At 38.9% G+C, this 16,058-nt stretch overlaps 1 protein-coding gene across 1 annotated transcript; it reads right to left on the bottom strand.

Annotated features, from left to right (window-relative positions):
• Positions 1-8,017: 8,017 nt before the first annotated feature.
• LOC104245706 (probable 2-oxoglutarate-dependent dioxygenase AOP1) lies at positions 8,018-11,136 on the bottom strand. The gene is made up of 3 exons (XM_009801361.2): positions 10,686-11,136; positions 9,646-9,967; positions 8,018-8,735 (listed from the first exon to the last, which is right to left on the bottom strand). Exons 1-3 carry the CDS (start codon positions 11,060-11,062, stop codon positions 8,487-8,489), a joined length of 948 nt encoding a protein of 315 aa, XP_009799663.1. The 5' UTR covers positions 11,063-11,136; the 3' UTR covers positions 8,018-8,486.
• Positions 11,137-16,058: the final 4,922 nt, after the last annotated feature.

Genomic DNA, 16,058 nt, shown 5'->3' with positions numbered 1-16,058 from the left:
GTCACCAAAATAAATAACACCCTAGAACCCCCTGAACATCCTCTACACCGATCTGACCTTAGTTTCCTTCAAATCAGACCCCAACTCTTCGAATATTAAATCGAAGGTGGGTCTGAAAACTTAAACCTTTCCAATGGCTCTCAAATTAACACCACAGCTTCTCCTAAATTCTCTCACCAAGGATCTGTTAGTTGCATGGTTCGAATCATACTGGAACTACTCGAATCTTCATTTGAAGATTCGAGTACAACTTGACCTTATCCCAACCTACTTCAAACTCACACCAGTTACCCCCTGACCTCCCTCGTGCCTAGAACATCTTTGGTTTCCCTCGAATCTAACCAGAAATGAGTAAATCCCAAATCGAACCTTCAGGCACCCTAGAAATACCAAACTTCTGGATTTTGTCAAAATTGATTGAAGATTGAGGTTTAATCGACCTTAGTCGAAGTATTTTCAGTGGAAAATACTTCGACTAAGGTCTGTTTGATTTCAAACAAAGTCCGAATCCAAGTTGAGTCCGAGTCAAAATAAAATTGAAGGATTTAAAGGTATTTTTCTACATGTATTCTTGTTTGTTTAATAACCTGTTAATTCTTCATGTTTTTATTTTTTATTAATTCTGTCATCTTTGTCTCATGCCCGTATGATTAGTCAAATAAATGAATTGTTTCTGTTGATTTTGTTTGTTTACAATGTGTGTAATCGACTCGACTAAGTTCGTCGATTAGTTATATCATAAATCCTGCTTCGGAAAATGTTGACTGAAATAACCTGTTTTGGATGGATTATTTTGCTATAATCAGTTAATTAGTTATTGTTAATCAGTTGGTTCTTGTTTAATAAATCCATCAAATGGACGTTATATGTGTGTTGTTTTCTGAACATTAAGTTCAGGACATTGTCAATATATTGACAATGCCCCTGTTTGTTTGATCTTAGTTCAAAAGCTGAGTTCAGTTGAATTATTAGGCTGAATTCAGTATAATGTTGTTATGATGTTAGTTCTGAATTCAAGTTCACAAAGGTTGGGTAAATACAATTGTATTAGGAGGTTAATCATTAGGAATTGGTTGTTAGCTGCTAGACAAGTTTTAATTCAGATAACTTGCTAAAATCTAAGACAGTAATACTAGTAGAAAACAGTAGGTCAGGGACATTTCTGGGATAGAACAATGAGGATAATATGTTAATAGCAATGTGCTGAAAGTGGAAGTTAATGGCTATAATTTAAGATACTAATGGGGAACAAGGGATAATGGGCTGCTGAAAAACAGGATAAATAGCACTCAATAGGATTTAAAGTATTCAAAAGTAGTTTTAATGGAACTTTTCTGATTTTAAAAAAAAAAAAAGAGAAAGGGTCCAGGCAGCACTAAAAGAAAGGGGGCAGACCTATATAAATACAGAATCTGATGGGCAGTTTTAGAAGAGAGTTTTTTAGAGAGCTTGGAAGAAAGAAAAACAGAAAAAAAAAGAGCTTTCAGACAGAAAAATTAGAAAGGAAGAAGAGAGAAAAAATTTGATTTGAAAAGGAAAGGGTCAGATTTTGAATATAGATTTGGAAGAAAGATTGAAATCAGATTTTGAGAGGGAGATCTTATCAGTTTTCATAGAAAGAAAGAAAAACTGAAGCATAAAAGTAGAATTCTGTCTCGGAAGTCAGGATTGAAGTTGATTCTGTGTTTTAAAATTGAAATTTTTTCAGTCTGTTTTGTTCTAAGTCTCAGAATCAGAAATATTATTCTTTTCATTAAATCTGTCCGGATTTGTTCAATATCATTGTTCAGTTAAAAATCTGAAACTTCCTAAAAGTACTGTCACTGTGCATCTGGGTTCTTCGGGTCTTATTATTGCTCAAACCTGTGGAAAGACTGCTATTCCGTTGATTTTGTTACTGCTGCTACTGCTGAAATTTACTCCTTCTACCTTCATTTTCAGGTACATATCCTTTTAAATTCTATGTTGGAAAGAGATTCAGCATGACAGATAAATGAAGCTTGAATTGTAATAATGTCTGTTATTCATTTGAGCTCTTTAATTAAAAATTCAGTTTTGTTTCTTGATCAAATAAGTAATATATGTTGATAGGATGACTGTAAGTTAAATGTCCTTTATTGAAGACTGTATAAGTGTTGTAATAAGGTTAATTTTCTAAATTTTCATTAAAGTATAGTTACGATTGAATTGTTAAGATAGGGAATATGGCAGGAAGTTGGCTATTAGTTAAGTCCTATGACATTGTTAGTCAGGTATAGAATATTCTGAAATATCAAGAAAATGCATGGTTAGTGTAATTCGATTGTTTGGTTGTGGATTAAGGTCAGATGTTGTTAGTTGAATAAAGAGTAGTATAAAAATGTCAAAAACCATATTGCTAGTTTATTCTAATACCTGATTTAGTTATGGATTGAATGGTGTGAGTTATACGTTCATATATGGCGTGATAACAGGTATATATATAACCATTAAGGGATGATGAATTGATGTATCTCATTATGATGTTAAGAATATTATAAATGTTTAAGCGTACAACTATGTTGTATGTAATACAATTCGAATTGAATCAATTTGCATAATAACTCTATTCTCATCAATTTGATCATTTATCGTTATAAATAAGTGGAGTAATTATAATTCTGGATCAAAAACAAGCGTGTGAGAATGAGATGATATGTATAAGAACAAATCACAACACTTTATATCAATGGTAAATAAAAGTAGAATTTGCATTAATTAAAATAAAATAAAATAAAAAATTGTTCAAAAATACTTCTTCCCTTCATAAATTATTTTTGTGAGTTTCATATGGCATTCATCCTTTGGTATATGTATATGTTGTATTTGTGAAGGATAGTATTAATCATGTTCTTATTTTACTTTGAATTTGAATAGTCTTGGGATGAACATAATTAATACTCGGAAATTATAGTCAACGGGCAATATTTAATAAATTGTGAATTTTTTTAAAAGAATTTAAAGACATCCCTTGAATATGAATTTCTCGGTATTTTTATATAAAATGTGTAGATACAACAAACAATTTGTGGAAAATTCATAATACCATTAAGAATATTTGGTGTGATTAGGGATACGTTCGCGTAATCTGATTATACCAATAAAAACAATTCGAATTATGCGTACGCGCAATTTCGAATGAATATTTAATATAAGGGATTTCTTCGAGGACGTTAAATTAATTTCATAAAAACCCGAGATGTGCGGTTCACTATTTAAGAAAAACAAATATTCTTGATTCGACACAATTTCGAAAAAATGATTGCTTAATAAATATATTATCAAAAGTTATTGTGTACACGTACGCGTGACACAATTCCGCATTTTTAAATTTATAACACGAATATACGTACGCGTAATTCGATTCAAAGAAGGGTCCTTAATCACAATAAGTAAAAGCGGTAGAAAAATCACGTAACAAAATGTATTTAATAAAATCAAGATAATTAAGCCAATAATAAAAACAGTTAAGCGACCGTGCTAGAACCACGGAATTCGGAAATGCCTAACACCTTCTTCCGGATTAACAGAATTCCTTACTCAGGATTTCTGGTTCGCAGAATAATAAACAGAGTCATATTCTCCTCGATTCAGGGATTAAAATTGGTGACTTGGGACGCCTTAAAATTCCCAGGTGGCGACTCTGAAATAATTAAATAAATCCCGTTTCGACTGTCCTTCAATTGAAGAAAACTCCCCACGCGCCCCGCGAGCGCGGTAAAAAGGAGGTGCGACAAGAACTTGTCAAAGTTATTTCAAAGAAACATGTGTATTCCTATTTCTTTTATCGTATGTTAACACCATTATGAAGTTGAGACGTCTTCTTCATTAAGTGTCGAATATAAAAGGGTCCTCTTTATAAATTCATGATTAATGTAAATATTCATGAAGTTAATAGAAGCATTTTTAAAGAATAAAAATGCAAATTATTCTATAAGTCCTTAGAAATAAAGGCAAGAATAAATGGAAGTTCAAGATAGTAACGAGAAAACTTCTTAATATTAAAAAGCTTAAGACTAAGTACGAACTTAGTCATAAACTATGAATTGTTTATACAAATTGCCTCATGAAAGGTCCGGGGACTTGAATTTCCAAAACAAACCCTTAGATGAGACCAAGGGTTTTACCACAATGTTTCCAAAAACAAAAAAAAAACACAAAGAAATTCAAATGACTTAAACTTATCACTAAAAAGATGTATGAACTAAAGTAGGTGCATCAACAGCAGCGGGCTCAACTGGGCTTGAAGGAGTTGGGATACCCATATCAACTTCAACATTCATGGAAGCTTCGGTCACGAGAGAAGGAAAATCTTGAGTTTGCTGAGCTTTCTCAATAGTTTCATTGATTTTAGCTAACTCAGATTCCAAGTTAAAACTCTCTTGGCTAGCTTCAACTAGGGTATCACGGCGAGAATTCAAAAACACCCAACTCACTTCAACGACAGATTTATCCTCAAGGATTTCATAATCCATTTCCCAGTCAACAATTTCATTCTTTAATTTCTCATTTTCAGCTAAGGCAGAAGTGTAAGAAGCTTGAAGAGAGGCATGGGAACTTTTCAAGGCACAAATATTATCAGAAGAAGCTCAGAGGTCTTCTTGTGCTTGAGTCAAATTCTGCACGAGCTCTCCAACATAAGCCTCTTTCTTACCCCAAGAGAGCCTTTAACTCTCTAATCTCTTCACTTGCCTTGGACAGCTGCTCGGAGGAAGAGGTTTCAAGACGAGCCTTTTCTTTATTCGCCGCTTGACTTGAGGAAGCCTTTTCAACTGCCAACTTTGAAGTCAAGGCCCATACCTGTTGCTCTAAGGTACTCTTACTTTCTTCTAAGTACTCCACATCAATCTAAAGCCTTTCATACTGTTCTTTCCAATTGCACGCCTCTAATTGAGAATCATGTACTAATTGCTCTGAGAGGGCAACCCTTTTCATCATCTCCGTGCCGATAAGATTGTCCTATAAAAAAAAGGAAGGGAAATGAGAATCTCAAAGATAGGAAAATTTTAAAGCACATCAAAGGAAAAAAGATAAGGGGATACCTTTAAAGAAGCGTGCACAATATCATTCATCAAAGTCAAGGGGCTATGGCTCTCTAGATTGGCTCTTTCAATTGGTCCGATTAAGGGCTTTAGCCATACATCTGCTTGACCTGATTTCCTTAAGAGATTGCCCTCAGTAGGGACTTCAATGATCACTTGTCTCATAGCACCACTCCTACTTGAGGATCCAACTTCAGCGCAATGAATGATTAGGGGAGGAATTGTTAAAGGAGGAACAGTGGAAGCAGGGACAGTGGAAGTAGTAAAGACAGTCTGGGGAGGAAAGGAAACAACCAAGATCGGCAAAGAACAAGTCATAGATACAGGTGTAGAAAAAGAAGCCAGAGATGCTTCATCCAAAACTGGGCCAAAGCCTTTGCCACCAAACCCGATGATAAAAAGTTGCTCAACAGAGTCATGAGCAGCAGCGGGAGCAACATCATCTTTAAGAATCACTACCGGGGCTTCAATAGACTTGGTAAGGGGAATAGAACATCGGGGGGATGCTCCTTCTTCATCATCAGAAATGATGCATCTTCGACCCCGTGGCCTTGTTATAAAAGAGCCCCCGTCTTCCTCTTCTTCAGAGCCTTGGTCATTAACGGCTTTTCTTTTCGATGAAGAACCCAAGATTATTTCTTGGGCCCTTTCCAAAGAGATACGAGAAGTCGTGACCGCCTTGGCAGTAACTCCTCGAATAGCAAATCCTGATAGAAAGAAGGATTGAAATTAGTTCAAAGAAATAAAAAATATATGTAAGATAAAAGCTCTTACCATGAGTTTTTACTTTCCAACCAAATCATTGGGAAATGGTCTTCCAAGATCTACCATCCATTGGGGCAATCTTCAATAGCTTGTCTACCCAATCACGGAAATTGGAAACATTTTCTACAACTCCCATGGTTGCTGAAAAAGAAAGGCAAAATCAGAAAAATCAACAAAATTGAAGAAAAAGGTACTAGAAAGTTAGAAGACTCACGTGCAAAATTCTACTTCTTAAGGAAGGGAACATTCTCATCACCCACAAAACCAACAGTGGGGGCAGCAACAAACCTGGCATATCAGCCACGGTCTTTGTCATCTTCAGGGCTAACTAGAACTCTTTTGCTCCTGGCTACTAGTGTAAAAACACCATTGCGAAAGAGTCTAGGGGAGTAAAGGTGAATCAGATGCGCGAAAGTAAAAGGCACACTGGTTGTGTTGGTCAAATGCCTCAAACAGGCAATAACCCTCCATATTATTGGGCCAATTTGACCTAAGCAAACATCAAAAAAATGGTAGAACTCGAGAATAACAGGATCAATAGCAGGTTTGAATCCTAAAGTGAAATGGTACATATAGACAAATGAAAATCCAGTTAAGTAGGAGGTAATTTTTTTATTTGGATTGGGAATAATGATAGAAAAGTCATGATTGCAGTGGCAGTCTCTACGAACTAAAGAAATCAAACTTTCAGTAATTTGAGTGGGATAGATATCGGCGTGATCTAAAGAAGATACTTGATTTCTAAGAGATTCTCTGTCGTTATAGAAAGATAGTTCCATGGGAACTATCTCCTCTACTAGGGGTTCACGAAGAGGTTCAGAAGATTCCTTACCTCTAGAAGAAGATCTGTGTGAAAGAGAACCTATAGTTCTAGAAGAAGGGCCAGAACTAGGCGAAGAAAGGGAAGAATCACGCAAGGATGAAGATCCTAAATTACGAAGCCTACCTCCTCTTTTTCTTCTACTAGGGACATCAGGGAAGTTATCAACTATGGGGACCTTCTAGGATTAGGGTTTAATGAAGACATGATGATATGATGAAGAAGCAAAAAGAGATTTGAGAAAATTGGACGTTCAGAAAACTTGATGTGGTAAAGATAAAGAAGGAAGTTATATTTATACTGATAAGCAACCGCCAAAGGAAAAGGTACAATGATGGAAGGACCATAATAATGATAACTGACGCTTCGTGAATAGTGAAGCCGTGAAAAACCTTAAAAAGAGCTGTAAAACAGCAGAACTAATGAAAAAATGACACGTGTGAAAAGTATTAAATGGAAGTGACAATTAAAGCATCGATTCTGTCATAGCATTAATGGTGACAAAAATCCTCATTTTTAATGAAATCCACTTCCCAAATATTCAATCGATGAATAAATGGCAAGTGGGGGGACTATCTGTATTGGGAAAAATTGAGTTTACATATTAAAGTGGTGTAAAGATGACGACATGACACATAGACTGGTCAAAGAGTTACAACTGGCAAAGAGGCACGAGTTGCAACAGATACGAGTAAAGGCAAAGGAAGAGGCACGAGCGGTTATGTAAAAGACTCAGCGCTCGTACTTATTTAAGTCCAAGAATTAAGGCGAATGAATCTGACACTACATGGGAGTATAGATACAGTATTTTTGAGCCTTAAATACTAAAAACGTTAGAGAATCTGTATCAAATGCAATGATTATGTAACGTAGCATTTAATGTATTTAATTGTCCATAATGGCCTTATTATGACAAAGCAAAACGCATATCCCAAAATAGCTATAAAAGGGGGAGAGTGGGTCAATTGTAAGACACACAAAATATTATCTGAATATACCGATTTACTTGTTTTTCTTCTGATTATATTGCTAGCCAAATTACTTTCTTTCATATATACTTTTAATTATCAGTAACCCGAATTCTTCTAAATTAAAGTTTTGACCGAAATCTCATTTTTTGGTTAATCACTACCTTAGACCAGAGAGGAGAAAACATTCGAAAAGAAAAACGCTGGAAAATAAATTCTCAATTAATCGCTCAATGAAGATTTTCTTCCTCTTCTTATATTAATTTTCCCGAGAAAGTACATAGACGTAGGAATACAGAATGACATAGGTTAATAAGCAGTCGAGCTCGCACTTTTTAAGCATGGGAATAAAAAAGAAGTCGATAAGATAAAATGTACAACCCAAACTAGTTAGATACACTGGATTTATGAACTGTGACACGTTTAATTATTTATTTTCTAATCTGCATGCCGAACATACTCATACATCACCACAACCACAACAACAACAACAATAACAAATTCAGTGTAATTTCACAAATGGAATCTGAGATGGTAGTTTGTATGCAAATCTTATCCTTACCTTTAAGAAAGCAGAAAGACTGTTTTCAGTAGATCCTCTGCTCAAGAACTCATACACGACTAGAAACTTTTTTTTGTTATTTTCTAGGAAAATAGTATTACTATAAGTAATTCCGATGAAGAACGTGTCAAACACCACCACCATCACCACCACCACCAACAACAACAACAAAACTCTGTGTAATTTCATAAGTGGGCTATTGAGAGGGTAGTGTGTATGCAGCCGTTATCCCTATCTTAAGAAGGTAGAGTAGTTATTTCCGATAGACTCTCGACTCAAGAAAAGAAAAAAAAGAAGAAGAACATGCAATGTCAAACACCACAATAGGTTTTGAGAGCAGACTCCAGCCTTCTATTTTCCTCTTTGCTAAAGAAATGAAGATAATCAAGATGGTTGAATGACTTGAACTTTAAGGGGTGCTCTTCATCAACAAGCTCTTCTGGTGTTTCAACCATTACTGTATCTTCCATGAAAGAAAATTGGGCAATGGAATATCTTTCTCCCTTCCCTTCCATCATCACTCTATGATGTGGAGATTTTATCCTGTTATTGCTCCATGCCTAGTCCAAGCAAATATAAAATATATCAAAAATCTGTACACAATACCTGACTCGATTCACTATTTACTTTTTCAAATTGGTATACATAAATTATACATAGTTATACACATATTATATATGGATAACATATATATTATACATCTGTCAGCAGCGGCAGAGCTAGCCTATTAGGTGCGGGTTCGAGCGAACCCAGTCACTTTTGCTTTAAACACTATATTTGTATAGAAAATTCATTAAATATATAAATATTTAATTACGAAACCAGTAATTAAAACGAGTTATGAGTTCCGTAATAATTTCAGAACCCATAAACTTTAAATATTACTGCCTCTGTTACTGTCTGTCGGCTATTTTTAGTATAAGCGATTGAACCGACGATTTAAGGGAAAATATTTATTGCGCCTGGTGGCTGGAGAGCCGGTTTGGACGTAAGAATATTTTTTTTTAAAATTCATTTTTTTCCTAAATCAGTATTTAGCCAAAAAAAAAATTCAATTTTTATTTGAAGATGAATCTTGGAATTTTTAAAAAAATTTAAAATCTTCAAAAAACTTTTTTCAAAATTTTCACTCAGATCGCTCACAAAACTTCAAAAACAACCTAAAATTATATTCATATTCAAACACAACTCTAATTTTCAAATATCATTTTCACTTTTAAAAAAGAAATTCACTTTTTTTTTAATTTTACAATTCTTATATCCAAACGCCCAATAAATTATCAATACATGCGAATTTATTCATTGAGTTTGAGTATATACACCGAGAGTGTAAAAGAATTTTAATCTTGCACTATCAGTAGGTCATTTAAGAGGAAACTATATATATCAAACCATAATAAGTGAAATCAGTAACCTGAAAAAATAAAACGAGCAATATAATCTGCTGTAATATGTTAAATTGTAGTGTACCATGATTGCGTCGCCAGCCATGACCACAATGGAGGAAGGGGAAAGCTCAACTCCAAACCACTGACCATCTTTCCCTTTGATCTCCAAACCATTAACTTGATTCTGATGAATTGTAGACATGAAGCTCTTGTCTGTATGAGCAACAAATCCAAGTTTTGGTTCTTGTACTTGGGCTTCTTTATATTTCATAACCCTAGCAAGATAATTCACTGATTTGATGTGAGATTCATAGTATTTTTCTACACCATAGCTCTCAAATACCATTCTCACCACCATTTCTTCTACTTCTGCTGCTGCTTTCGAGTATGCTAGCAAAGCTTCACTAACAATATTAAGATGAGAAAAATAAATGAAAAAAGAAATATCAATTAGTGCGTTCAGAATCAATTAACTATATATCAATTCCAAACTAGTTAGAATTAGCAAAATCGAAATGACGTGATTAAATATTACTCCGGAGTTTGGAGAAGATATTTTTGTGACTATAAAATCATGTCATGAGGGTGTGTTTGGTATGAACTAAAACATTTTCCAGAAAATATTTTTCATGTTTTAAATTTTTCTATATTTGGTTGGCTTAAGTATTCCGGAAAAGATTATTTTTCTCTAATTCGAGAAAAATGACTATCCTACCAAGAGGAGGAAAAATATTTTCCAAAATACTTTTTTAATTTTCCCCATCCTATTCCTTACCCACCACCCTCACAAATCCCTACCCCCACCACCCCGGCCCTAGACCCCGAACTACCATCATCCCCTGCCCTTACTCATTTTGTCTCCCATAGTGTTTGTTTAAATTATATATTTTTTTAAAAAAAAAAAAAGATTCTGCTACCTAACCAAAAGCACCAGAAAATAAGTACGAAAATCACTTATTTTCCAAGAAAATATTTTTCTTCATACCAAACACACCTTAAAAGTAAAATGAGAAGTGTAATTAAAGTTAAACTTTTTTTTAACTAATTAAAAAGAGTATTATTTTTCTGGACAGACTAAAAAGAAGTATATGTCACATATATAAAATGGGATAGAGAGAGTACCTGAAACAATTGTTTCCATTAGGCCACATGAAATTGGAGAAATTTTGGATTCCTTCAATTGTATTAGCATTATCAATGCCCATACTCTCATAGAGAGGAATAAATGGGATTTGGCCAACATAACCATACAAAGGTTTGGTAGATTTATTCTGGATTTTTGTCTGAGTGGGAAGATTAAATAACTCCTCTAGTGCTTGAAAAACTTCATTATGTATCTTTAATGAAATTTTATCATACAATGCTACAAAACAACCATACTCTTCAAGAGCACAAACAACTTCTTTACATACCTTGAACCATGAATTTGTGCCTGGTTCTAAATTCTCTTTTGTGAAATCAATTATGGGAAGTTTGTGGAAAACAGTTAGAGAATCCATGGATTTTAATACTATAGTTTGTCTCTTTAATTTCCTGAAATTGCTGCGACACTATTGTGAGAAACAACGACCTTAATTTAACCTCTATTATATAATGTTATTAATGGTCTTAAAGAAATGGGATGATAATATTGGTTTGTCACAGCATGCAAGTGTTATTCTTGGAGGCTAGTGGCATGGATTATTCTTTTTATTTATCTTCGGGACCATAAGTACGGGGCAAGATATTTTATTTTTTATTTTTAACAAAAAGGGGTTAAGAGGGACATTATGTGGAGATTTTTAAATTTTTCCTCTATGACGAAGGTGGTGAATTCAGATTCATTTAAGGACAAATTTCCAGTGGTAAGCAGCCAGTCTTGATATTATTTTCTTCTATTATTATTATGCATGAAATTGGAGAAGCCACCATTGCATGGTTCAAGAAAGACAAAGGAGCTCATTTTTCTTTTCTTTTCTTTTCTTTTCTTTTCCTTGTTTTTCAAAAATATGATTTCTTGTTACATTATTAGGTAGCATAGCAGCTAAAAAACGACCGGTACACGAAATATTCCGCATTCACACTTAGTATAGAGATACTAGCCGATAATATTCTAAGGCGGCAAAGATTGTAATCTGAAAAATAAAGTAAGGTATAATTCTTCGAATATACAACAACAACAAGAACAACAACAACCTAGTGGGATCCCACAAGTAAGGTCTAGGGAGGGTAATGTGTGCGCATACCTTACCCTATCCTGGGGATAGAGAGGCTGTTTTGAAAGACCCTCGACTCAAGAGGAAGAATAAAAACAGGTAAATATCTATGTCATGGACTGCTTTCCAGACACGCCCCATGACCCCTTGGTCGTGCCCCATGGCAGCCTAGCAAGCCTCACAATGCCTAGCGCCATGGTCGGCCCCGTGGTCTTGGCTGCGCCAAGTGACAAGCGCGCATGCGCCTCTATCGCCTCACCGATGCCTCTCGCCAGCGTCCAAGGGCTGGCCAATGACAATAGCGTTGCGCGCCCTGACAATGTCGCGCGCGCAGATCCTGATGCCTCGCCAGCGCCCAGCTGCAGGCCCATTCCAGCAGCGCCTCGCGCACAGACCCTGATGCCAAGCACCAGCGCCCAGCCTCAGGCCAACACAGCAAGTGTCGCGCGCGCCCACAACAACGCGCGCGCAGACCCTGACCCGCAAGACAAAGTTGCTGCCATCGGACTTAGTTCTACCTTGTAATAATCTAAGTCCTTTTCATTGTAATCATAGGCTAGTTTACACCATTTTCATTTCAGTGTGCTTCTACAGCTTTATTAGGACTAGTCATGTAATGTTGGTTTATTTTTTTAAGCATTATTAAGGGGGACCAAACAATAAATCATTTTCAAGCAAGCATTTTTCTGGTGTCTCTCCCCCTCGACACCGCATCTTTGTAATTAGCATTTTCAGTCATCAATAAAATCATCATCATCATTCAAAACCCAATTCTCTCTCAACTTCCGCAATTGCTCATGACATTGGTTTTTCCGCACGGTACTGACAATCTAGTCTAGCGTGCGACGAAGACCTCATTGGCGGACAACAACCGCACTGACATCGGTTTCTTAGCCTTACGTTGCCCTTCCAAAGAACATCAGGAAGGCATTGCGTAACAGTTGGTATCAGAGCCTAGGCTCGACATCGGACGAGGGAACACATTTGCCATCATCACCATTTCTGACCATGGTGAATCATGGGGAGCGTCTAGCATCCCTAGAAGAGACGGTTGACCGATTACGACCCATCGTGGATACGGTGCCTGATCAAAACAACAACCTAGTGCAAATGTTGGATGACCTAGACCGCCGAATGTGGCAGGTCGAAAATGATATTGCAAACATCAGTCGTGACTCTGACGATGACCGACAAACGACAGCCATTGAAACTGCCAATATTCATGGCAAATTTGAGGACCTCCAACAGGAGCGTGCCGACGATTTAGCCCATCAGCAACAAGAGGCAGACAGACTAACTGCCATGCAGCAAACCATAGACGACTTGACAGGCAAGCTCAATGTTGTCAATGATGCCTTACAGAGCCTACTTCGAGGAGGCGACAACCACATCAGGGGTGCAATAAACCTCACCCTCATTCCACAAAAGCTTAAGATACCGGAGCCAAAACCATACGACGGATCCCGGGATGCTAAAGAAGTGGAAAACTTCATCTTCGACATCGAACAATACTTCGATGCCGTGGGCCATTTGGAGGAATCCAAAAAGGTAGCGACTGCTGCCATGTATCTTCAGGGCGATGCCAAACTTTGGTGGCGGGTCAAACACGAAGCCATCAAGGCCGGTGAAGATACTCTTCAGACATGGGACGAATTGAAGGTAGCCATACGCCTGCAGTTCTTTCCCGAAAATGTGGAATACAATGCAAGGAGAAAGCTACGGGACCTCCGCCACACCAGATCAGTGAGGGAGTACGTGCGCGAATTCTCCGCACTCATGCTAAACATACGCGACATGGGGGACAAAGACAAACTCTTCGCATTCATAGAAGGTTTGAAACCTCATGCCCGTATGGAACTACAGCGACAACGGGTAGACACCCTGCCCAAGGCCATTCAAGCTGCAGAATGCCTTGGCGATTATCATTTGGGAACTCAGAACGACAGGCCCCAGCCGTCTGTCCGAGGGGGATTCAACGGGCACCATCCCAGCAATGGTGGCCCAAGCAAAAGTGGGGGAGATCGGAGTGCATCCAAAACTAAGACTCCTCCCTCCAACAGCAACAGTGCTGCATCCATCAACAACAATCAGGGGAGAAAGCCTCCCTCAGAATGCCGTCATTGCGGCGGGGCACATTGGAACAATGAATGCCCAAACATCAAGGTCAATGCTCATCAGACTGTCGAGGATGAGACAGATGCATCAGACACATCTGAAGACAACCAGGTAGGCGCCTTCAATGCAATTGTTGGCTCTATCCCTCATGCCTTAGCGGGGACCAGTGCATGTCCTCCTAAGAAAACATCAGTCCCGATCACCAGGAAAGGGAAAGAAAAGATGGACGAAGGACCTCCTAAACAAGCGAGGACCCTCATGTTCGTCGAATTGAAAGTGAACGGCAAGCCCCTTCACGCATTGATAGACACGGGTGCCACCCACAACTACTTGTCATCAACGCAAGTAGCGCGCCTAGGTCTTGTGGTACAAAAGAGCAAAGGCCGCGTCAAGGCTATCAACTCACCACCTCAGACATTGGGTGGAACAGCTACAAATGTCCCAGTGAAACTTGGCCCATACAAAGGAAGCATCGACCTGCGCATCGCAATCATAGATGACTTCGACATCATAGTGGGTTTGGATTTCATGAGGCAAACCAACACCATTCCGGTACCATATGCCAACATGCTCCTGATGATGGGAGAAAAAGGGGCCAAGCCCTGCACCATACCATGCTTTCCCATAAAGATGGCCGCTGAAAACATCTCGGCCATGCAGTTGGAGAAGGTAGTCAACAGACATGAACCTCAGGTTCAGGCTACCCTTCGCAGCAACAATCAGTCATCATGTCATCGGCCTCAAAAGACTGGTGACGCTCATCATCGTGTGGAGACTTGTCAGCCATGCCACAAGGACAAGTCGGATCACTCATCACAGCCGGGACCCTCGCAGCCATTACATGTCCCTCAGAGACCATGGGAAAGTGTTTCCCTCAGATTCATCACGGGATTGCCCCAAGTCGGCAATCTTGCATCCATCATGGTTGTCATAGATCAGTTCTCAGACTATGCAACTTTCATAGCAGCCCCGCAAAACATCTCAGCAGAAGATACAGCTCGACTCTTCTTCTCGCACATTGTCAAACATTGGGGCCTGCCCAAAAACATTGTTAGTAGGCGCGACTCACGCTTCACTAGCAACTTTTGGACCCATCTCTTCAGGTGCTTTGGGTCAACATTGAGTCACAACACAGACATCCATCCACCATCGGATGGCCAGACAGACCGGTTCGATGACATGCTGGAGGAATATCTCCGCAACTTCGCAACCGGATCACAGAAGCATTGGGTGAAGCTCCTGGATGCTGCTCAACTGTGTTTCAATTCTCAAAAGAGCCATCATACAAACAAGAGCCCTTTTGAAATTGTTACCGGACAGCAACCGCTTCTCCCGCAAACGGTGAATGCATCAACCATGCCGAAATCTCCTCAAGCTGCCAACTTCTCGAGCGAATGGGAGCGCAACATGGGGATAGTGCGGAGCTATCTCGTCAAAGCCCAAGAGCGGGCAAAAAGGTTCACCGAACAAAAGCTTTGCTTTGCCCAACATCAAACATGGGACAAAGTAATTCTATGCATCCCAAAGCGGTACTTGTTTGTAGAAAGGACCCATGACCCTCGCCTGCAACAAAAATATATCGGGTCCCTGCCCATTGAAAAACACATTGGGAAGTCCACATACCACGTAAAAACTCCATCCAGTCTTCCATGTCAGCCGCATGAAATCATTACGTCGCTACAACAGCAAGCTCACAGAACAGAGGGGCGCAGACCTCCCATCCAACAACCATCAGAAACATCATCATCATCATCATCATCATCATTATCATCATCATAAGGCTCTGAGGACGGCGCCAACTCAGGTGGGGGAGAATGTCATGGGCTGCTTTCCAGACACACCCCATGACACCTTGGTCGCGCCCCATGGCAGCCTAGCAAGCCTCACAATGCCTAGCGCCATGGTCGGCCCCGTGGTCTTGGCTGCGCCAAGTGACAAGCGCGCATGCGCCTCTGTCGCCCCACCGATGCCTCTCGCCAGCGCCCAAGGACTGGCCAATGACAACAGCGTCGCGCGCCCTGACAATGTCGCACGCAAAGATCCTGATGCCTCGCCAGTGCCCAGCTGCAGGCCCATTCCAGCAGCGCCTCGTGCACAGACCCTGATGTCAAGCACCAGCGCCCAGCCTCAGGCCAACACAACAAGTGTCGCGCGCGCCCACAACAACGCGTGCGCAGACCCTGAC

This window comes from Nicotiana sylvestris, chromosome 6, assembly GCF_000393655.2.
Source record: "Nicotiana sylvestris chromosome 6, ASM39365v2, whole genome shotgun sequence".
NCBI lineage: Eukaryota > Viridiplantae > Streptophyta > Magnoliopsida > Solanales > Solanaceae > Nicotiana > Nicotiana sylvestris.
The sequence above is the reverse complement of the archived record's forward strand: the minus strand, read 5'-3'. Positions and strand labels throughout refer to the sequence as shown.